The 17,643-nt window shown below is 44.1% G+C and overlaps 1 protein-coding gene across 1 annotated transcript; it reads right to left on the reverse strand.

Annotated features, from left to right (window-relative positions):
• Positions 1–455: 455 nt before the first annotated feature.
• Positions 456–9,462, reverse strand: aipl1 (AIP like 1 HSP90 co-chaperone). The gene is made up of 6 exons (XM_021582422.3): positions 8,669–9,462; positions 7,850–8,029; positions 4,348–4,536; positions 1,552–1,728; positions 1,162–1,303; positions 456–964 (listed from the first exon to the last, which is right to left on the reverse strand). The coding sequence occupies exons 1-6, from the start codon at positions 8,774–8,776 to the stop codon at positions 765–767; spliced, it is 996 nt and encodes a 331-aa protein (XP_021438097.1). The 5' UTR covers positions 8,777–9,462; the 3' UTR covers positions 456–764.
• Positions 9,463–17,643: the final 8,181 nt, after the last annotated feature.

A 17,643-nucleotide genomic window follows, 5' to 3' on the forward strand; every position in this document is an offset into this window, starting at 1 on the left:
GCAACAGTTTGGGCAAGGCCCTTTCCTGTTTTAGTATTCAGAATGACAATGCCCCCATGCACAAAATGAGGTCCATACAGAAATGGTTTGTCAAGATCGGTGTGAAATAACTTGACTGGCCTGCACAGAGCCCTGACCTCAGCCCCATTGAACACCTTTGGGATGAATAGGAACACCGACTGTGAGCCAGGCCTAATCGCCCAACATCAGTGCCCAACCTCACTAATACTCTTGTGGCTGAATGGAAGCAAGTCCCCGCAGCAATGTTCCAGCATCTAGTGCAAAGCCTTCCCAGAAGAGTGGAGGCTGTTATAGCAGCAAAGGGGGGACCAACTCCATATTAATGCCCATGATTTTAGAATGAGATGTTCGAGGAGCAGTTGTCCACATACTTTTGGTCATGTAGTGTGCCATGGATTAAAAGAAAGAACAAAATAACATATTCATTCAATATCTGATGAGTACATAATCTACACCAAGATTTATTTGCATTTTATGACTAGATGCAGTACTTGTTGGGCTTCAACCATTCAAGTCAGACATAATGGATACATGTTCTACCCAAATGGATTGCCCACCAAACAATGTTCCAGGAAAAACATAGATAAATAAGTAACAATAATTTAGGATACATTTTCTCTCTCTTTCTCTCACTCCTGCTTTGCCCATCTCTCCTCTCTTCCTCCACAAGCACCATCTGTGCTGTCCACTTTAACTTTGGCATTGACCCTCCCCCTCCATATCTGCATATCTCCTGGGCCTTGTCAGAACATGCCCTTGTACTTGACTTTATCCTCCTCATTCTTCTCCTCCATCCTCATGTTGAGGACACCCAGGTCCTTCTTAACAGCCTTCTTCATGCCAGGGTCCAGATCTAGAACCCTCTCAAAGTCAGCCCGCGCCTCAGCTTCATTCCACACCTCAATGTGGGCCTTCCCTCGCACGTAGAACGCCTTCATTTCACCTAGGATGAACACACGCATATGCAAACAGATAGAGAAGCACACACAGGCAGATACAGAGATAATGTTTTAAAAAATCTTTTCGCTTTGGGCTAGACCCTAATTTACATTTCTTCACACTTCGCCCATTGACTATTTGTTGTTGCCTGAAGTGCTTTTCCTGTAAGGTTTCATAAAATATTGTGTGTGCCTGAGGTACCTGGGTGCTGATTGATGATGTCACTGGTGTGCTCTATGACCTCATAATACTCCTCCATACGGAGCAGACACTGGCAGTAGTTGAGAGTCAGCATGTTCCCCATCTTCTCTAGCTTCAGCCAGGGGGCTTCCCATGCTTTCTCCTGGGGGAGGGGGATACACACTGTTACACACCATGGATGAATACATTCATATATGCACGCACGCACCCGCACACACACTGACATACACATACAAACACACACACATACAATTCTCAAACACACAAAGCATCGAGGGTGTACTTTGTAAATGGAAGTCATGATTAAAATATGGTTATACTCAAGAACTCTGAAAACTAAAGCCAAAGTCATTATTCCACACCGCTATTCTTGATCCGTTGTTACAGTACCTTGTGCTGTATGTTCTTGATGCAGACTATGGCCTCTTTGTATTTGTTGGTGGCGTCCTGGTAGCGCCCCAGTTTGTAGAGCTTGTTCCCCTGGCCGTGGAGCAAGGGCACAGCCTTCAGTCTCTCCTCATCATTCAGAGCCCACGACTCCCTGTCATACTCACTGGGCTGCTGCACCTGGGATACACAAACACAAAGGCAGACAGGCACGGACACACACATATACACACACACACACACACACACACATTTGTGTTACTATCCTTGTGGGGACCAAACAATTGATCCCTAATCAAAATCTTTTCCCTAACCCATAAACCCATAATCTAGACACATACACAAATACGGTGACTGAGTTTATAAGGAAGTGTATAGGAGATGTGCTACCCACTGTGACTATTAAAACCTACCCTAACCAGAAACCGTGGCTAGATGGTAGCATTCGCGCGAAACTGAAAGCGCGAACCACTACATTTAAATTGCAAGGCGACTGGTATTATGGCAGAATATAAAAAGTGTATTCACCCCGCAAGGCAATCAAACAAGCTATACGTCAGTATAGAGATAAAATGGAGTCGCAATTCAACGGATCATACACGAGACTTATGTGACAAGGACTACAGACAATCACGGACTACAAAAGGAAAACCAGCCACGTCGCCGAGACCGACGTCTTGTTACCGGACAGGCTAAACACATTCTTCACACAATGTGATGATAACACAGTGCCTCCGACGTGGCCCGCTACCAAGGACTGTTGGCTCTCCTTCTCCGTGGCCCACGTGAGTAAAACATTTAAACGTGTTAACCCCCGCAAGGCTGCCGGCCCAGATGGCATCCCTAGCTGCATCCTTAGAGCATGCGCAGACCAGCTGGCTGGTGTGTTTACGGGCATATTAAATCGCTCCCTATAGGCAGGCTGCTGTCCCCACATGCTTCAAGATGTCTACCATTGTTCCCGTACCCAAGAAGGCAAAGGTAACTGAACTTAATGACTATCGGATCATATTACCTCTACCTTACCTGCCACCCTAGACTCTTCAATTCAATTTGCTTACCGCCCCAATTGATCCACAGACCATGCAATTGCAATAACTCTGCACACTGCCCTATCCCATCTGAACTAGAGGAATACCTATGTAAGAATGCTGTTTATTGACTATAGCTCAGCATTCAACACCATAGTACCCTCGAAGCTCATCATTAATCTCGAGGCCCTGGGTCTGAACCTCCCCCTGTGCAACCGGGTCCTGGACTTCCTGACTGGCTGCCCCCAGGTGGTGAAGGTAGGAAACATCACCTCCACTCCGCTGATCCTCAACTCTGGGGCCCCACAAGGGTGCGTGCTCAGCCCCCTCCTGTACTCCCTGTTCACCCATGACTACATGGCCAAGCACACCTCCAACACAATCATCAAGTTTGCAGATGACACAACAGTAGTAGGCTTGATTACCAATGATGACGAGACATACTATAGGGAGGAGGTGAGGAATCTAGGAGTGTGGTGCCTGGAAAACAACCTCTCACTCAACATCAACAAAACTAAGGAGATGATCGTGGACTTCAGGAAACAGCAGAGGGTGCACCCCCCTATCTACATCGATGGGACCGTGGAGAAGGTGGAATACTTCAAGTTCCTTGGCATACATATCACTGACAAACTGAAATGGACCACCCACACAGACAGTGTGGTGAAGAAGGTGCAACAGAACCTTTTCAACCTCAGGAGGCTAAAGAAGATTGGCTTGTCACCTAAAACCCTCACAAACTTTTACAGATGCACAATTGAAAGCATCCTGTCGGGCTGTATCGCCACCTGGTACGGCAACTGCACCGCCCGCAACCGCAAGGCTCTCCAGAGGGTCTGCCCAACGCATTACCGGGGGCAAAGTACCTGCCCTCCAGGACACCTACAGCACCTGATGTCACAGGAAGGCCAAAAAGATTATCAAGAACATCATCCACCCGAGCCACTGCCTGTTCACCCAACTATCATCCAGAAGGCGAGGCCAGTACAGATGCATCAAAGCTGGGACCAAGAGACTGAAAAATAGCTTCTATCTCAAGGCCATCAGACTGTTAAACAGCCATCACTAGCACATTAGAGGCTGCTGTCTATAGGCATAGGCTTAGGTACCACTTTAAGGAATGGAACACTAGTCACTTTAATGATGTTTACATGTCTGGCATTATTAATCTCATATCTATATACAGTATTCTATACTATTCTACGGTATCTTAGTCACTTAATGTTTACATATCTGGCATTACTCATAGGTATATACTGTTTTCTATACTATTCTACTGTATCTTAGTTCCGCTCTGACATCACTCGTCCATATGTATATAGTCTTAATTCATTTCTACTTAGATTTGTGTTAATTGGGTATATGTTGTGCAATTTGTTAGATATTACTGCACTGTCAGAGCTAGAAGCACAAGCATTTCGCTACACCCGCAATAACATCTGCTAATCACGTGTATGTGACCAAAAATGTTTTATTTGTTTTGAACCTAACACCTAAGCCTAAAACAGCTTTTTCCTTTTGGAGACCAGTGAAATGTCCCCACTTGTCCGAAAGTTCATTGTTTTGCTTTCCTTGTGAGGACTTTTGGTACCCACATGCATAATAAATCAAAAACACAGACACGCACACACACACATACACACAGAGAAAATGAGCAAGATCAGTGTGTGTCTTGTGTGCGCAATATGTCTGTATTTGTGTGTGTGTGTGTGTGTGCAATATCTGTGTATGTGTATGTGTCTCTGTGTATGTCTCCATTCCCTCTAACCTTGACCAGTTCCAGTACAAAGTAGAGAGGCTGAGGCTCCTTCTGTAGCTGGTCCAGGTCATCATAGCCCAGGGTGTGGTAGGCAAACATGTTGGCCATGCCACACGAATGGATGTGCCAGTCCACAGGGTCCTTGCCCTCCGCGATGCGCCGCAAGCTCTTGGCCACCAGGGGGTAGAGGCCAGTGTGCTGGGGAAAGAAAGAGAGACAGACACAGAGAGACAGGGCAAGAAAAGTTAACCAGAGCTATATGATATAAGACATGTCATTGAATTAGTCTTTTCCTGATATAGGCGTTTCCCTTTTTTCACGGAATTGATCGGATTAGAATGGGTGGAGTATGACATTGCTCTTTGTCTTTCATACTTAGTCTGTCAATCAAACCAGAAAGGACCCTGGATAAATATTGTATTTGTGAATACACAAATATCTTTGAAACCCGGTCTATTCTCCTCAACTGAACTATGTATCCAATGTAACAATATTGCCCTCCACTGGCTGGGATGAGTAAACAATTCATTTTACCTTCCACACTAGAGACAGATATTTCACCGGATGTATTAATGTGAAGCTTCCGCTTGGCGTTTCCACTCACTAAGCCCAGTGGCTGGCAGTGGGAGAAGATGGAACTAGATGGATTTTAGCCGACATTCTGCACATTTTCTCATCGATTAAACATTTGATCTTAATACAGTATTCTGTTCCCAAAACTAAAATACGTTAGGAACAGAGTGGACTAAGTTTTGTAGACTTTACCCTTTGCCAAAGTAAAAAAAAAAACATTTTTTTTTTAGAAGGAGTGGAAAGGCAAATTGAGTTATTGCACATGCCCACTTCACAGAGTAGGCATTCTGCCCACCTCCTTCCTTGTTCTGCCCACTATGACTCATTTGTTCACGTTTTAAATGACAGGTTGTGGTTATTTTGGTTTACTTATAAAAATCTTTGCTAGTAGGGTCACTCAATGTAGCCTACTGTATAGACAGAATGTAGCCTTCTGTATAAATGTAGCCTACTGCGCCCAGGTTGTTGTTACTAGATAATGAATGAATGGCTGTACCCCAGCTGGTTTAAAGCCCGTCCCAGGGTTTCTTTATGGTCAGCAGTAATCACAGGCGATTAGGGAAAGGTGAAGCTGCTGGGGATTAATTACACTCTCTAAGCTCTCCACCTGTTTGTCTCCTCCACCAACATACACATACAAATGCACATACGCACTCAAATGCGCGCACACACACACACAGAATTAAGCACACAATATATGTTATACAAACACAGCCAGACTCTAGCAGACACAAATAACTGAGGGGAAAAGAAGTCCCCCAAAGATGAAAATAGAACACACACACAACACCCTCACTAGCTGGTGTTTTAGATTGCAACCTTAGGTTACCCTCAATGGCTGGTGTTGGAGATGGCAACCTTAAGTTACCCTCAATGGCTGGTGTTGGAGATAGTAACCTTAGGTTACCCTCAATGGCTGGTGTTGGAGATAGCAACCTTAGGTTACCCTCAATGGCTGGTGTTGGAGATAGCAACCTTAGGTTACCCTCACTAGCTGGTGTTGGAGATAGCAACCTTAGGTTACCCTCACTAACAGGTGTTGTAGATAGCAACCTTAGGTTACCCTCACTAGCTGATGTTGTAGATAGCAACCTTAGGTTACCCTCACTAACAGGTGTTGTAGATAGCAACCTTAGGTTACCCTCACTAACAGACGTTGTAGATAGCAACCTTAGGTTACCCTCACTAACAGGTGTTGTAGATAGCAACCTTAGGTTACCCTCACTAACAGATGTTGTAGATAGCAACCTTAGGTTACCCTCACTAACAGGTGTTGTAGATAGCAACCTTAGGTTACCCTCACTAACAGGTGTTGTAGATAGGAACCTTAGGTTACCCTCACTAACAGGTGTTGTAGATAGCAACCTTAGGTTACCCTCACTAACAGGTGTTGTAGATAGCAACCTTAGGTTACATACAACAGGTGTTGTATGTTGAACAAATACACATTGAGTGTACAAAACATTATGAACACCTGCTCCTTCCATGACATAGACTGACTAGATGAATCCAGGTGAAAGCTATGATCCCTTGTTGATGTCACTTGTTAAATCCACTTCAATCAGTGTAGATGAAGGGGAGGAGACAGGTTAAATAAGTATTTTTAAGCCTTGACACAATTGAGACAGGGATTGTGTACGTGTGCCTTTCAGAGGGTGAATAGACAATACAAATATGTAAGTGCTTTTGAACGGGGTATCTTAGTAGGTGCCAGGCGCCCTGCAACGCTGCTTGGCTTTTCACGCTCAACAGTTTCCTATGTGTATCAAGAATGGTACACCACCCAAAGGACATCCAGCCTACTTGACACAACTGTGGGAAGCATTGGAGTCAACATGGGCTAGCATCCCTGTGGGACGCCTTATTCACCTTGTAGGGTCAGAAGGGTATTCTTAATGTTTTGTACACTCAGTGTAAGGTCACACTTTATTTGGATAGTCTGTATTTCCCATCTGTAGATGCTCTAGAAATGGTCATACTATCAACAAACTACCTGTTGATAAGCAACTGCTTCCTAAGATTACAGTTAGGGTTAAGGTTAGGGTTAGAGCTAGGGTTAGGGTAAGTAAGGGTTAAGTTTAGGGTTAAGATAAGGGCTAAGATTAGGGTTAGGGTAAGTAAGGGTTAAGATAAGGGCTAAGGTTAGGGTTAGAGCTAGGGTTAGGGTTAGTATATATTTAGTTGAAATGTTACTGATATTCTGTAGACTATCCACATAAGGTGTTACCAAATATAAATATATAACCAAACCCCTGGAAAGCCTACAATTGCAGACACAATACGTTGAAGAACACAGATAACACAGACAACTGAAAGTAGGGCCTATATTTTCAGAAAATGTGTGCTTTTCAAAGCTTACTAGAGATGTCTGAGAAGGGACATATACCAAAAAGGGGAACTGACAGAAACATCTGTATCCTTTCAATCGTGGGTTGAGGTTAAGTTGTTTCTAACTATCATCATTATGACACACAACACTGGCAATGCACACACAGAACAACAAAGCACCTGTATTAGGTGTATGATATTAGGTGTATGATATTCCAGTGTGTTTGTATTGTGTCTCATGCTACTGAGAGAGTTATTGAGATATTTAAGTGTTTACTCAGTATGCTCTGAATAGAAGGAGCTTTTGTGTTTTTGACAATACTGTAATAATGGGTGGTGTCTCTTTTAGTTCCTTGTAAGATGCAAGCCGACTATCATGAGAGACTTTAATCTGATGTGATTGATACCTTAGCTTTTGTTAAATGTCTCCCTAGTTAAAATATTTAGGAATTGTTCGATTTTCCTTCAAGTTTACTTAGGACAAACCTTTTTTAATTGAGAGTTGACTTCTGGAGAGGTGTTAGAGTTGTATTTAGAATCTAGACTCTAATGTTTGAATAGGAAGTATGCTACTATGGCACTGCATTGTGGGAGAATGAGTCTTACTCACGGTGACATCACACCAGAACTCGGCCACCTCTCCGATCCTCATGGAGGTGAGCAGGGTCTCCCAGATCTCCAGCTTGAACATGTTCCCGATCACCACCTCCATTGGCACGCCCGTCACCTTACTGTCGTCTATCACCGTACGATCATCATCACACAGCTGGGTACGGAAATGGAAGGTCACCTGTGGAGGGGGGGTGAAGAAGAGGGGATGATGTGGAGGAGGTGAAAGGGGAAATGGAGGAGGATGTACAGTATGGAAGAGGTGTAGGAGAGAAAGGAAGAAGACATTTGGATTTAGAGTCATTTTCCTCCAGATTCTCCAGTTCCACCAAATGCCACCCCTTTACACACTGATCATACTGGTGTGGGTATGTGGTCCCTGTTGACAGGCAGGATGCGACATTATAAGATATTGTACCATGTCATTACTAATGGAATGTCATACGACTCCATAAGTAAGACCATTTTATTTGCCTAATGTGAGTGAGACAAACATTTTATTTTCTGAATCTACACAATGTTCTAGAATCTATTGCAACCATCTTCTTTACAGTAATCAGATTTGTCTGGAACTGGAGACAAAGCACTGGATGAGTAACTGTCTGTGGCCTAGATAAAACCTCCACTATTTGAGATAGATGGAGGATAGAAAAGTCAATAGATGGAGTTATGTTTAAATAGATAGATTCAGATCAAGAGAAATAGAACGAGAGAAAGACTGAGGATTATAAATTAAGTAGAGAGATTGAAATCGATGAATTTGGATAGAGATTGAGAGGTTGAAGCAGAGGAATACGTTGAGATGGAGAGTGAGGCCTACCTTGGTCCCAGTAATGAACCGGGGCATCTCAGCTGTCCCTCCATACAGGATGGTTTTCTTAATGCCTTCCACCCCCAGGAGCATGGTCCCATCCATATCTGAAGACATTTTTCTATATGGCTGTCTGTCTGTGTAGAATAAATAAATAGGTGTGTGTATATAATGTGTGTCTGTCTGTATGTGTTTCTGCTAGGGTAGTTTATAGCAGGTGTGAGGCATAGAGAGGTATGAACACACATTACTCCTTGATGATTAGGAAAGGGATAATGAGATTAAGAATCCCTCCTCCCCTCCTCTCCTCCTCCCCTCTCCCCATTCATCCATCCCTCAATCAGCTCTTCTCAGCATTTCTCGTGATGACTATCTATCATCTGCTGGATTAGAAACATCCAGAACGGGATAGAAAAACACTACTTCAAGCCCACAGCTACAAATCTTTGAAATAGGGGTAAAATGTACTAAGCATAATAATAATTTTGTCAATAACAAGGTATTACTCGCCTGAGTTAAAGTACCTCATGATAAGCTGTATACCACACCGTCTACCAAGAGAGTTTCCATCTATATTTTTCATTGCCCTCTATATACCATCACAAACCGATGCTGGCACTAAGCCCGCACTCAACAAGCTGTATAACGCCATAAGCACATAAAACAATTCTCATCCAGAAGCGGCGCTCCTAGTGGTCAGGGGACTTTGATGCAGGCGAACTTAAACTCTAGACCACCTTTACTCCATACACAGAGACGCATACAAAGCTCTCACTCACCCTCCATTTGGCAAATCTGACCATAATTCTTTCCTTCGGATTCTTGCTTACAAGCAAAAATGAAAGCAGGAAGTACCAGTGACTCGCTCAATAAGGAAGTGGTCAGATGACACAGATGCTACGCTACAGGACTGTTTTGATAAGACAGACTGGAATATGTAGCGGGACGTTGTCCCCACAGTGACCACACGTACATATCCCAACCAGAAGCTATGGATTAAAGGCAACAACTGCAATGAGCTGAAGGCTAGAGCTGCCGCTTTCAAGGAGTGGGACACTATTCAGGACACTATGCCCTCAGATGAACCATCAAACAAGCAAGCGGCAATACAGGACTTAGATTGAGTCCTACTACACCGTCCCTGACGCTCGGCGGGTGTGGAAGGGCTTGCAAAATATTACGGACTAGAAAGGGATACCCAGCCATGAGCTGCCCAGTGACGTGAGCCTACCAGACTAGCTAAATGCCTTTTATACTCGCTTCAGGGCAAGCAACACTGAATCATGCATGAGAGAACCAGCTGTTCCAGACGTGTGTGATCAGACTCTCCGTAGCCGATGTGAGCAAGACCTTTAAACAGGACAACATTCACAAGGCCGCGGGGCCAGACGAATTACCAGGACGTGTACTAAGAGCATGCGCGGACCAACTGGCAAGTTTCTTCACTGACATTTTCAACCTCTCCCTGACCGAGTCTGTAATACCTACATGTTTCAAGCAGACCACCATACTCCCTGTTCCCAAGAAAGTGAAGGTAACCCGCCTAAATTACTACTGCCCCGTAGCACTCACGTTGGTAGCCATGAAGTGCTGGTCATGGCTCACATCAACACCATCATCCTGGAAACCCTCGACCCACTCCAATTCGCATACCGCCCCAACAGATCCACAGATGATGCAGTCTCAATCACACTGCCCTTTCCCACCTGGACAAAAGGAAAACCTATTTTATTTTACCCCATTTTTCTCCCCAATTTTGTGGTATCCAATTGTTAGTAGCTACTATCTTGTCTCATCGCTACAACTCCCGTACGTACGGGCTCAGGATAGACGAAGGTTGAAAGTCATGCGTCCTCCGATACACATCCCAACCAAGCCGCACTGCTTCTTAACACAGTGCGCATCCAACCCGGATGCCAGCCGCACCAATGTGTCTGAGGAAACACTGTGCACCTGGCAACCCTGGTTAGCGTGCACTGCGCCCGGCCCGCCACACGAGTCGCTGGTGAGCAATGAGACAAGGACATCCCTACCGGCCAAACCCTCCCTAACCTAGACGACACTATGCCAATTGTGCGTTGCCCCACAGACCTCCCGGTCGTGGCCAGTTACGACAGAGCCTGGGCGCGAACACAGAGTCTCTGGTGGCACAGCTGGCGCTGCAGTACAGCGCCCTTAACCAATGCGCCACCCGGGAGGCCTAATGCTGTTCATTGACTACAGCTCAGCTTTCAACACCATAGTGTCAAAAAAAGCTCATCACTAAGCTAAGGACCATGGGACTGAACACCTCCCTCTGAAACTGGATCCTGGACTTCCTGATGGACCGCCCCCAGGTGTTAAGGGTAGGCAACAACACAACTGCCATGCTGATCCTCAACACGGGGGCCCCTCAGGACTGCGTGCTTAGTCCCCTCCTGTACTCCATGTTCACCCATGACTATGTGGCCAAGCACGACTCCAACACCATCATTAAGTTTGCTGACAACACAACAGTGGTAGGCCTGATCACCGACAATGATGATACAAACTATAGGCAGGAGGTCAGAGACCTGGCAGTGTGGTACCAGGAAAGCAACCTCTCCCTCAACGTTAGGAAGACAAAGGAGCTGATCCTGGACTACAGGAAAAGGAGGGCAGAACACGCCCCCATTCACATCGGCGGGGCTGTAGTGCAGCGGGTCGAGAGTTTCAAGTTCCTTGTTGTCCACATCACCAACAAACTATCATGGTCCAAACACACCAAGACAGTCGTCAAGAAGGCACGAAAACACCTTTTCGCCCTCAGGGGACTGAAAAGATTTGGCATGGGTCCCCAGATCCTCAAAAAGTTCTACAGCTGTACCATCGAGAGCCTCCTATCCAGTTGCATCACCACCTGGTATGGCAACAGCTCGGCATCCAACAATAAGGTGCAACAGAGGGTAGTGCGTACAGCCGGGCATATCATTGGGGCCAAATTCCTGCCATCCAGGACCTACATTACCAGTCAAAGTTTGGACACAGCTACTCATTCAAGGGTTTTTCTTTATTTTTACTCTTTCCTACACTGAAGAATAATAGTGAAGACATCAAAACTATGAAATAACACATGGAATTATGTAGTTACCAAAAAAGTGTTAACCAAATCAAAATATATTTTATATTTGAGAATCTTCAAAGTAGCCACCCTTTGCCTTGATGACAGCTTTGCACAATATTCGGCATTCTCTCAACCAGCTTCATGAGGTAGTCAACTGGAATGCATTTCAATTAATAGGTGTGCCTTGTTAAAAGTTAATGTGTGGATTTTCTTTCCTTCTTAATGCGTTTGAGCCAATCAGTTGTATTGTGACACGGTAGGGGTGGTATAAGCAAAGAGAAATGACAGTTCATCATTACTTTAAGACATGAAGGTCAGTCAATCTGGAAAATTTCAAGAACTTTGATAGTTTCTTCAAGTGCAGTCGCAAAAACCATCAAGTGCTATGATGAAACTGGCTCTCATGAGAACCGCCACAGGAAAGGAAGACCCAGAGTTACCTCTGCTACAGAGGTAGATTGACTAGCCTCAGAAATTGCAGCCCAAATGAATGCTTCACAGAGTTCAAGAAACATCTCAACATCAACAATTCAGAGGAGACTGCGTGAATCAGGCCTTTATGGTCGAATTGCTGCAAAGAAACCACTACTAAAGGACACCAATAAGAAGAAAATACTTGCTTGAGGCAAGAAACATGAACAATGGACATTAGACCAATGAAAATCTGTCCTTTGGTTTGATGAGTCCAAATTTGAGATTTAGGGTTCCAACCGCTGTGTCTTTGCGAGACACAGCGTAGGAGAACAGATGATGTGTGGTTCCCACCGTGAAGCATGGAGGAGGAGCTGTGATGGTGTGGGGGTGCTTTGCTGGTGACACTGTCTGTTTGATTCATTTAGAATTCAAGGCACACTTAACCAGCATGGCTACCACACCATTCTGTAGTGATACGCCATCTCATGTGGTTTGCACTTAATGGGACTATCATTTGTTTTTCAACAGGACAATGACCCAACACACCGCCAAGCTGTGTAAGGGCTATTTGACGAAGAAGGAGAGTGATGGAGTGCTGGATCAGATGACCTGGCCTCCACAATCACCCGACCTCAACCCAATTGAGATGGTTTGGGATGAGTTGGACCGCAGAGCAAATCAGCCAACAAGTGCTCAGCATATGTGGAAACTCCTTCATGACTGTTGGAAAAGAATTCCAGGTGAAGCTGGTTGAGAGAATGCCAAGAGTGTTTAAAGCTGTCATCAAGGCAAAGGGTGACTACTAATCTCAAATAAATATTTTTAGAATTTATTGACATTTTCCGGATTGAATGACCTTCATGTCTTAAAGTAATGATGGATTGTTGTTTCTCTTTGCTTATTTGAGCTGTTTTTGCCATAATATGGACTTTTACCAAATAGGGCTACCTACTGTGTACCACCCCTACCTTGTCACAACACAACTGATTGGCTCAAACACATTATGAAGGCAAGAAATTCCACAAATTAACTTTTAATAGGGCACACCTGTTAATTGAAATGCATTCCAGGTGACTACCCTATGAAGCTGGTTGAGAGAATACCAAGAGTGTGCAAAGCTGTCGTCAAGGCAAAGAGTGGCTACGTTGAACAATTTGAAATATAAAATATATTGTATGTTGATTTGTTTACACTTTTTTGGTTACTACATGATTCCATGTGTTATTTCATAGTTTTGATGTCTTCACTATTATTCTACAATGTAGAAAATAGTAAAAAAAAAAAAAATTTAACTCTTGAATGAGTAGGTGTGTCCAAACCTTTGACTGATACTGTATATACTAGTCTGTGTCAAATTGGGCCTTCCTATGTCACTCCCTTTGGTTCCTTCCCCAGGCGTTATTGTTTCTGTTTCAGTTTCATGTCTGTGCGCTGTTAGTGTTTCTTGTTTTGATCATGTTCGTTCATTTATTAAATGCATTCACCCCCTGAACTTGCTTCCCGACTCTCAGCGAACACATTCCAGAATAATGCCTCACCAAAGGGAAGCATCAAGGAGTGTTTTTTGTTTATTTTTGTGTTGGAGGTGATGTCGGGTCCAGGTGTCAGCTACCAGGGAGGCCTCAGCCGGTATGTCGGACTCTCATGCCTCAGCTGGCTTGACAGGTTCCCATGCCTCAGCTGGGTGAACAGGTTCCCGTGGCTCGGCCAAAGCAACCGGGGTGGCGACTGGTCCGCTCCTGATCCCCGAGATTGTCCCTTTGGTTGGCGTCCTGCGGCTGGAGCCGCTCGCCGGGGAGGGGGTATTGTCACATATGCTCTCTCTCCGGCGCTCTAGGTCGCTATGCTCCCTCACCTCAGCCGCATTGACATGTTTCCGCGCCTCAGCAGAGGTGACCGGTCTGGTCCTGATCCCTGGGATCATTTTAGTCGGTGTCCTACTGCTGGAGGGGGTACTGTCCCGTGTGCTCCCTCTCCGGCCTCTAGGTCACCAGGCTGCTGATTATTGCGCACACCTGTCACCATCGTCACGCACATCAGCACCTCATGACACTCACTTGGATTCCATCACCTCCTAGATGACCTGCCATGTTCATGTCACTCCCTTTGTTTCCTTCCCCAGGTGTTATTGTTTCTGTTTCATGTCGGTGCGCTGTTTCAAGTGTTTCTTGTTTTGTTTACGTTCATTTATTAATGAAATGTATTCACTCCCTGAACTTGCTTCCCAACTCTCAGCGTACATCGTTACACATGGACTGTTCTCTCTGCTACCACACGGCAAGCGGTAGTGGAGCGCCAAGTCTAGGTCCAAAAGGCTCCGTAACAGCTTCTACCCCCAAGCCATAAGACTGCTGAACAATTCATCGAATCCCCTCCCCTCCTTTGTTTTTACACTGCTGCTACTCGCTGTTTATTATCAATGCTTAGTCACTTTACCCCTACCTACATGTACCCCCACACATTGACTTGGTACCCCCTGTATATAGCCTCGTTATTGTTATTCTTTTGTGTTACTTCTTTTAAAAAATGTACTTTAGTTTATTCAGTAAATATTTTCTTAACTCTTTCTTGAATTGCATTGTTGGTTAATGGCTTGTAAGTAAGCACTTCACCGTATTCGGCACATGTGACAAATACAATTTGATTTGATTTGACATCCTAAAAGTTTCTAGTTTCTATTCAGTCATGATCAAAGGGAAAAGAGGAAGACCGTCATCCATCTCATAAAGGTCTGTCCGACTCCTTCCAATTTAATATCCTGTGTTGTTGAGGTAGATGCGAATGTAATAGAATGTATTAGATATTTTAGAGTAGAACATGGTTTCCATTCCACAGGAAATTTCCTGGATTTGCCAATATCAGGATGAACAGATTTACAGAGCACTGAGAAATGTCTATGTCAGGGTAGGCAATTATCCAACGCTGGTACAGTGGACTCTGTGACCTCAGCTTCATACATCACATCTGCCACCCATATGTGCTGCTGAGTGTGTGTGTGTGTGTCGGTGTCTGTGTGCGTGCGTCCATGCATGCCTGCATGAGTGTGTGTGTCTGTGTGGGCGCACCCGTGTGCACGTTCAAGCGTGTGCGTCCATGCAGACGTCTGTTTGTGTGTTGTTAAATCCAAAGCTCCTGTGGTGGTGTATGTTGCAGCCAAATCCAGTAAATAGTGAAGCAGCATTTCTACTCAAGTAAAGAGAACATCAGGGTGTGCCAGTTTCTTTTCTGGAAATTCTAACTCTTTTCAAGGAACTCTAATAGGCTACTCTATTACAAGCATAAGAAAACCAAAACAACCTCCAGGTAACTGCCAAAGTAAAGAAAACTCTTGAGTAGATGAGGGATACAATGTATATTGAAAGAAGATGCTTCCATATAGGTGTGGTTCCTGTTAATTAAGTTTTTAAGCAGTTAACATCCCATCATGCTTAGGGTCGTGTATTAAAATGCTGGGCAGGCCATTCTTTTGGCTACCATGGCTATGTAGGATGACAATGCCCCAATTCATGAGTGGACACTGAATGGTTTGAAGAGCATGAAAACGATATAAACCTTATGCCAACCTAATTGAACACTTATGGGAGATTCTGGAGTGGCGCCTGAGACAGTGTTTTCCACCGCCATCAACAAAACACCAATTTTTCCCCCACATTTTTTGTGGCAGAATGGTGTCGGATCTTTCCAATAGAGTTCCAGACACTTGTAGAACCAATGCCAAGGTGCATTGATGCTGTTCTGGATAGTGTTCGCACAATTACCTGTTAAGTCACTTTATGTTGGTGTTTCCTTTATTTTGGCAGTTACCTATATTTCAAGTGGTTTTATAGTACATTATGAATCTGTAATGTGATCATTTAATGCCAGATGTTCAGTAGGTGGAACCCAAGACCCTATAAGACATAAGCTGTTTTCAAGTTTGCGTTACACCAAGTTTGCGTTCTACCAATCATGGATTGTGCGACAGCTCGTTATGTATCTGGACCATGGTCAGGCTAGTAACAGGGTGATTTGTTGCCCACTTGTGGCTACGTCAGGTATACACACGTCAATGAGCTGGATTTACTGAAATTACTAGGTCATAGGAGCAGCAGTTGAATTAACAATTGAATGTATGGATAGTAAATAAATACAAATGGATGATATTCATTGTCCTTCAAGAATGAAAGTCTTAGTGAATGAAATGACCTCATATCTTGCCATCACAGATGAGATGATAATGTGATAGAGCACCTGAGTTCAGTTCTATGGAAAACATGCCATTGCTCTCTGAAAAGGAACAACTAGTTTGACCTAACCCTGTGTCTACTGTATGACATATTACTGTATGTTTTTATAACTTTGGAAAGTATGTTACAAATACCACAGTCAATATTTGCCTATGCAGGACGAAGTCTACACACACACACACACACACACACACACACACACACACACACACACACACAGAGCATCAGAGAACAGCTTGGGTGGTGTGACGCAGGCTCTAAGAGTGAGTCACTCTGACACAAAGGCTGACTTAAGGCACCATTATTACCCAGTTACGTCTTCAACAGGTGTAGAAAGACAGCAATGCAGCCGTTTTTATCTCCATATCAAATCATTTCTGGGTAACAATTAAGTACCTTACTGTGATTGTTTTAAATTAAAATGGTAAAAAAATGCAAGAATATTGCTAGGACTGTCTGGGAGTGGTCTGAGTGTGTAATGGAAAACTGAAAACTAGCTGTTATTGACACAGAGGTTTGGATCTCGCTTTCAAATGTACTAATTAACCGCCTGGTGATGTCACCAGGCAGACCAACACTCCATTCCACCAAAACAAGCTGACATTTCAGGCCGTCTTTTCAAACAGAATTATCATAATTTTCACAATTTCACAATAGTATTTCAAACTCATAGTGTAGAAATATACAGTACCAGTCAAAAGTTGCGTTGTGTTGTGACAATGTAGGGTTGGTATACAGACGATAGCCCAATTTGGTAAAAGACTAAGCAAAGAGAAACAACAGTCCATCATCACTTTAAGACATGAAGTTCAGTCAGTCTGGAAAATCTCAAGAACTTTGAAAGTTTGTTCAAGTGCAGTCGCAAAAACCATCAAGCGCTATGATGAAACTGGCTCTGAGGACCGCCACAGGAAAGGAACACCCATTTACCTCTGCTGCAGAGGATAAGTTATTTAGAGTTACCAGCCTCAGAAATTGCAGCCCAAATAAATGCTTCACAGAGTTCAAGTAACAGACACATCTCAACATCAACTGTTCAGAGGAAACTGCGTGAATCTGGCCTTCATGATCGAATTGCTGCAAAGAAACCACTACTAAAGGACGAAGAAACACGAGAAATGAACATCAGACTGGTGGACATCTGTCCTTTGGTCTGATGAGTCCAAATTGGAGAGTTGTGGTTCCAACTGCCGCATCTTTGTGAGACACAAAGTAGGTGAACAGATGATATCCGCATGTGTGGTTCCCACCGTGAAGCATGG

Source organism: Oncorhynchus mykiss, chromosome 24 (genome assembly GCF_057628025.1).
Source record: "Oncorhynchus mykiss isolate SJ-2025 chromosome 24, ASM5762802v1, whole genome shotgun sequence".
Lineage (NCBI taxonomy): Eukaryota > Metazoa > Chordata > Actinopteri > Salmoniformes > Salmonidae > Oncorhynchus > Oncorhynchus mykiss.

What these genes read in the sequence shown, in the direction of transcription:
- aipl1 (XM_021582422.3), bottom strand. Translation starts at nt 8,776, where the DNA reads ATGTCTTCAGATATGGATGGGACCATGCTCCTGGGGGTGGAAGGCATT. An exon ending in TTGTACTGGAACTGGTCAAG is followed by an intron (nt 1,729 to 4,347) that starts GTTAGAGGGAAT and finishes TGTGTATCCCAG; the next exon opens with GTGCAGCAGCCCAGTGAGTA. An exon ending in TCAAGAACATACAGCACAAG is followed by an intron (nt 1,304 to 1,551) that starts GTACTGTAACAA and finishes CCCCTCCCCCAG; the next exon opens with GAGAAAGCATGGGAAGCCCC.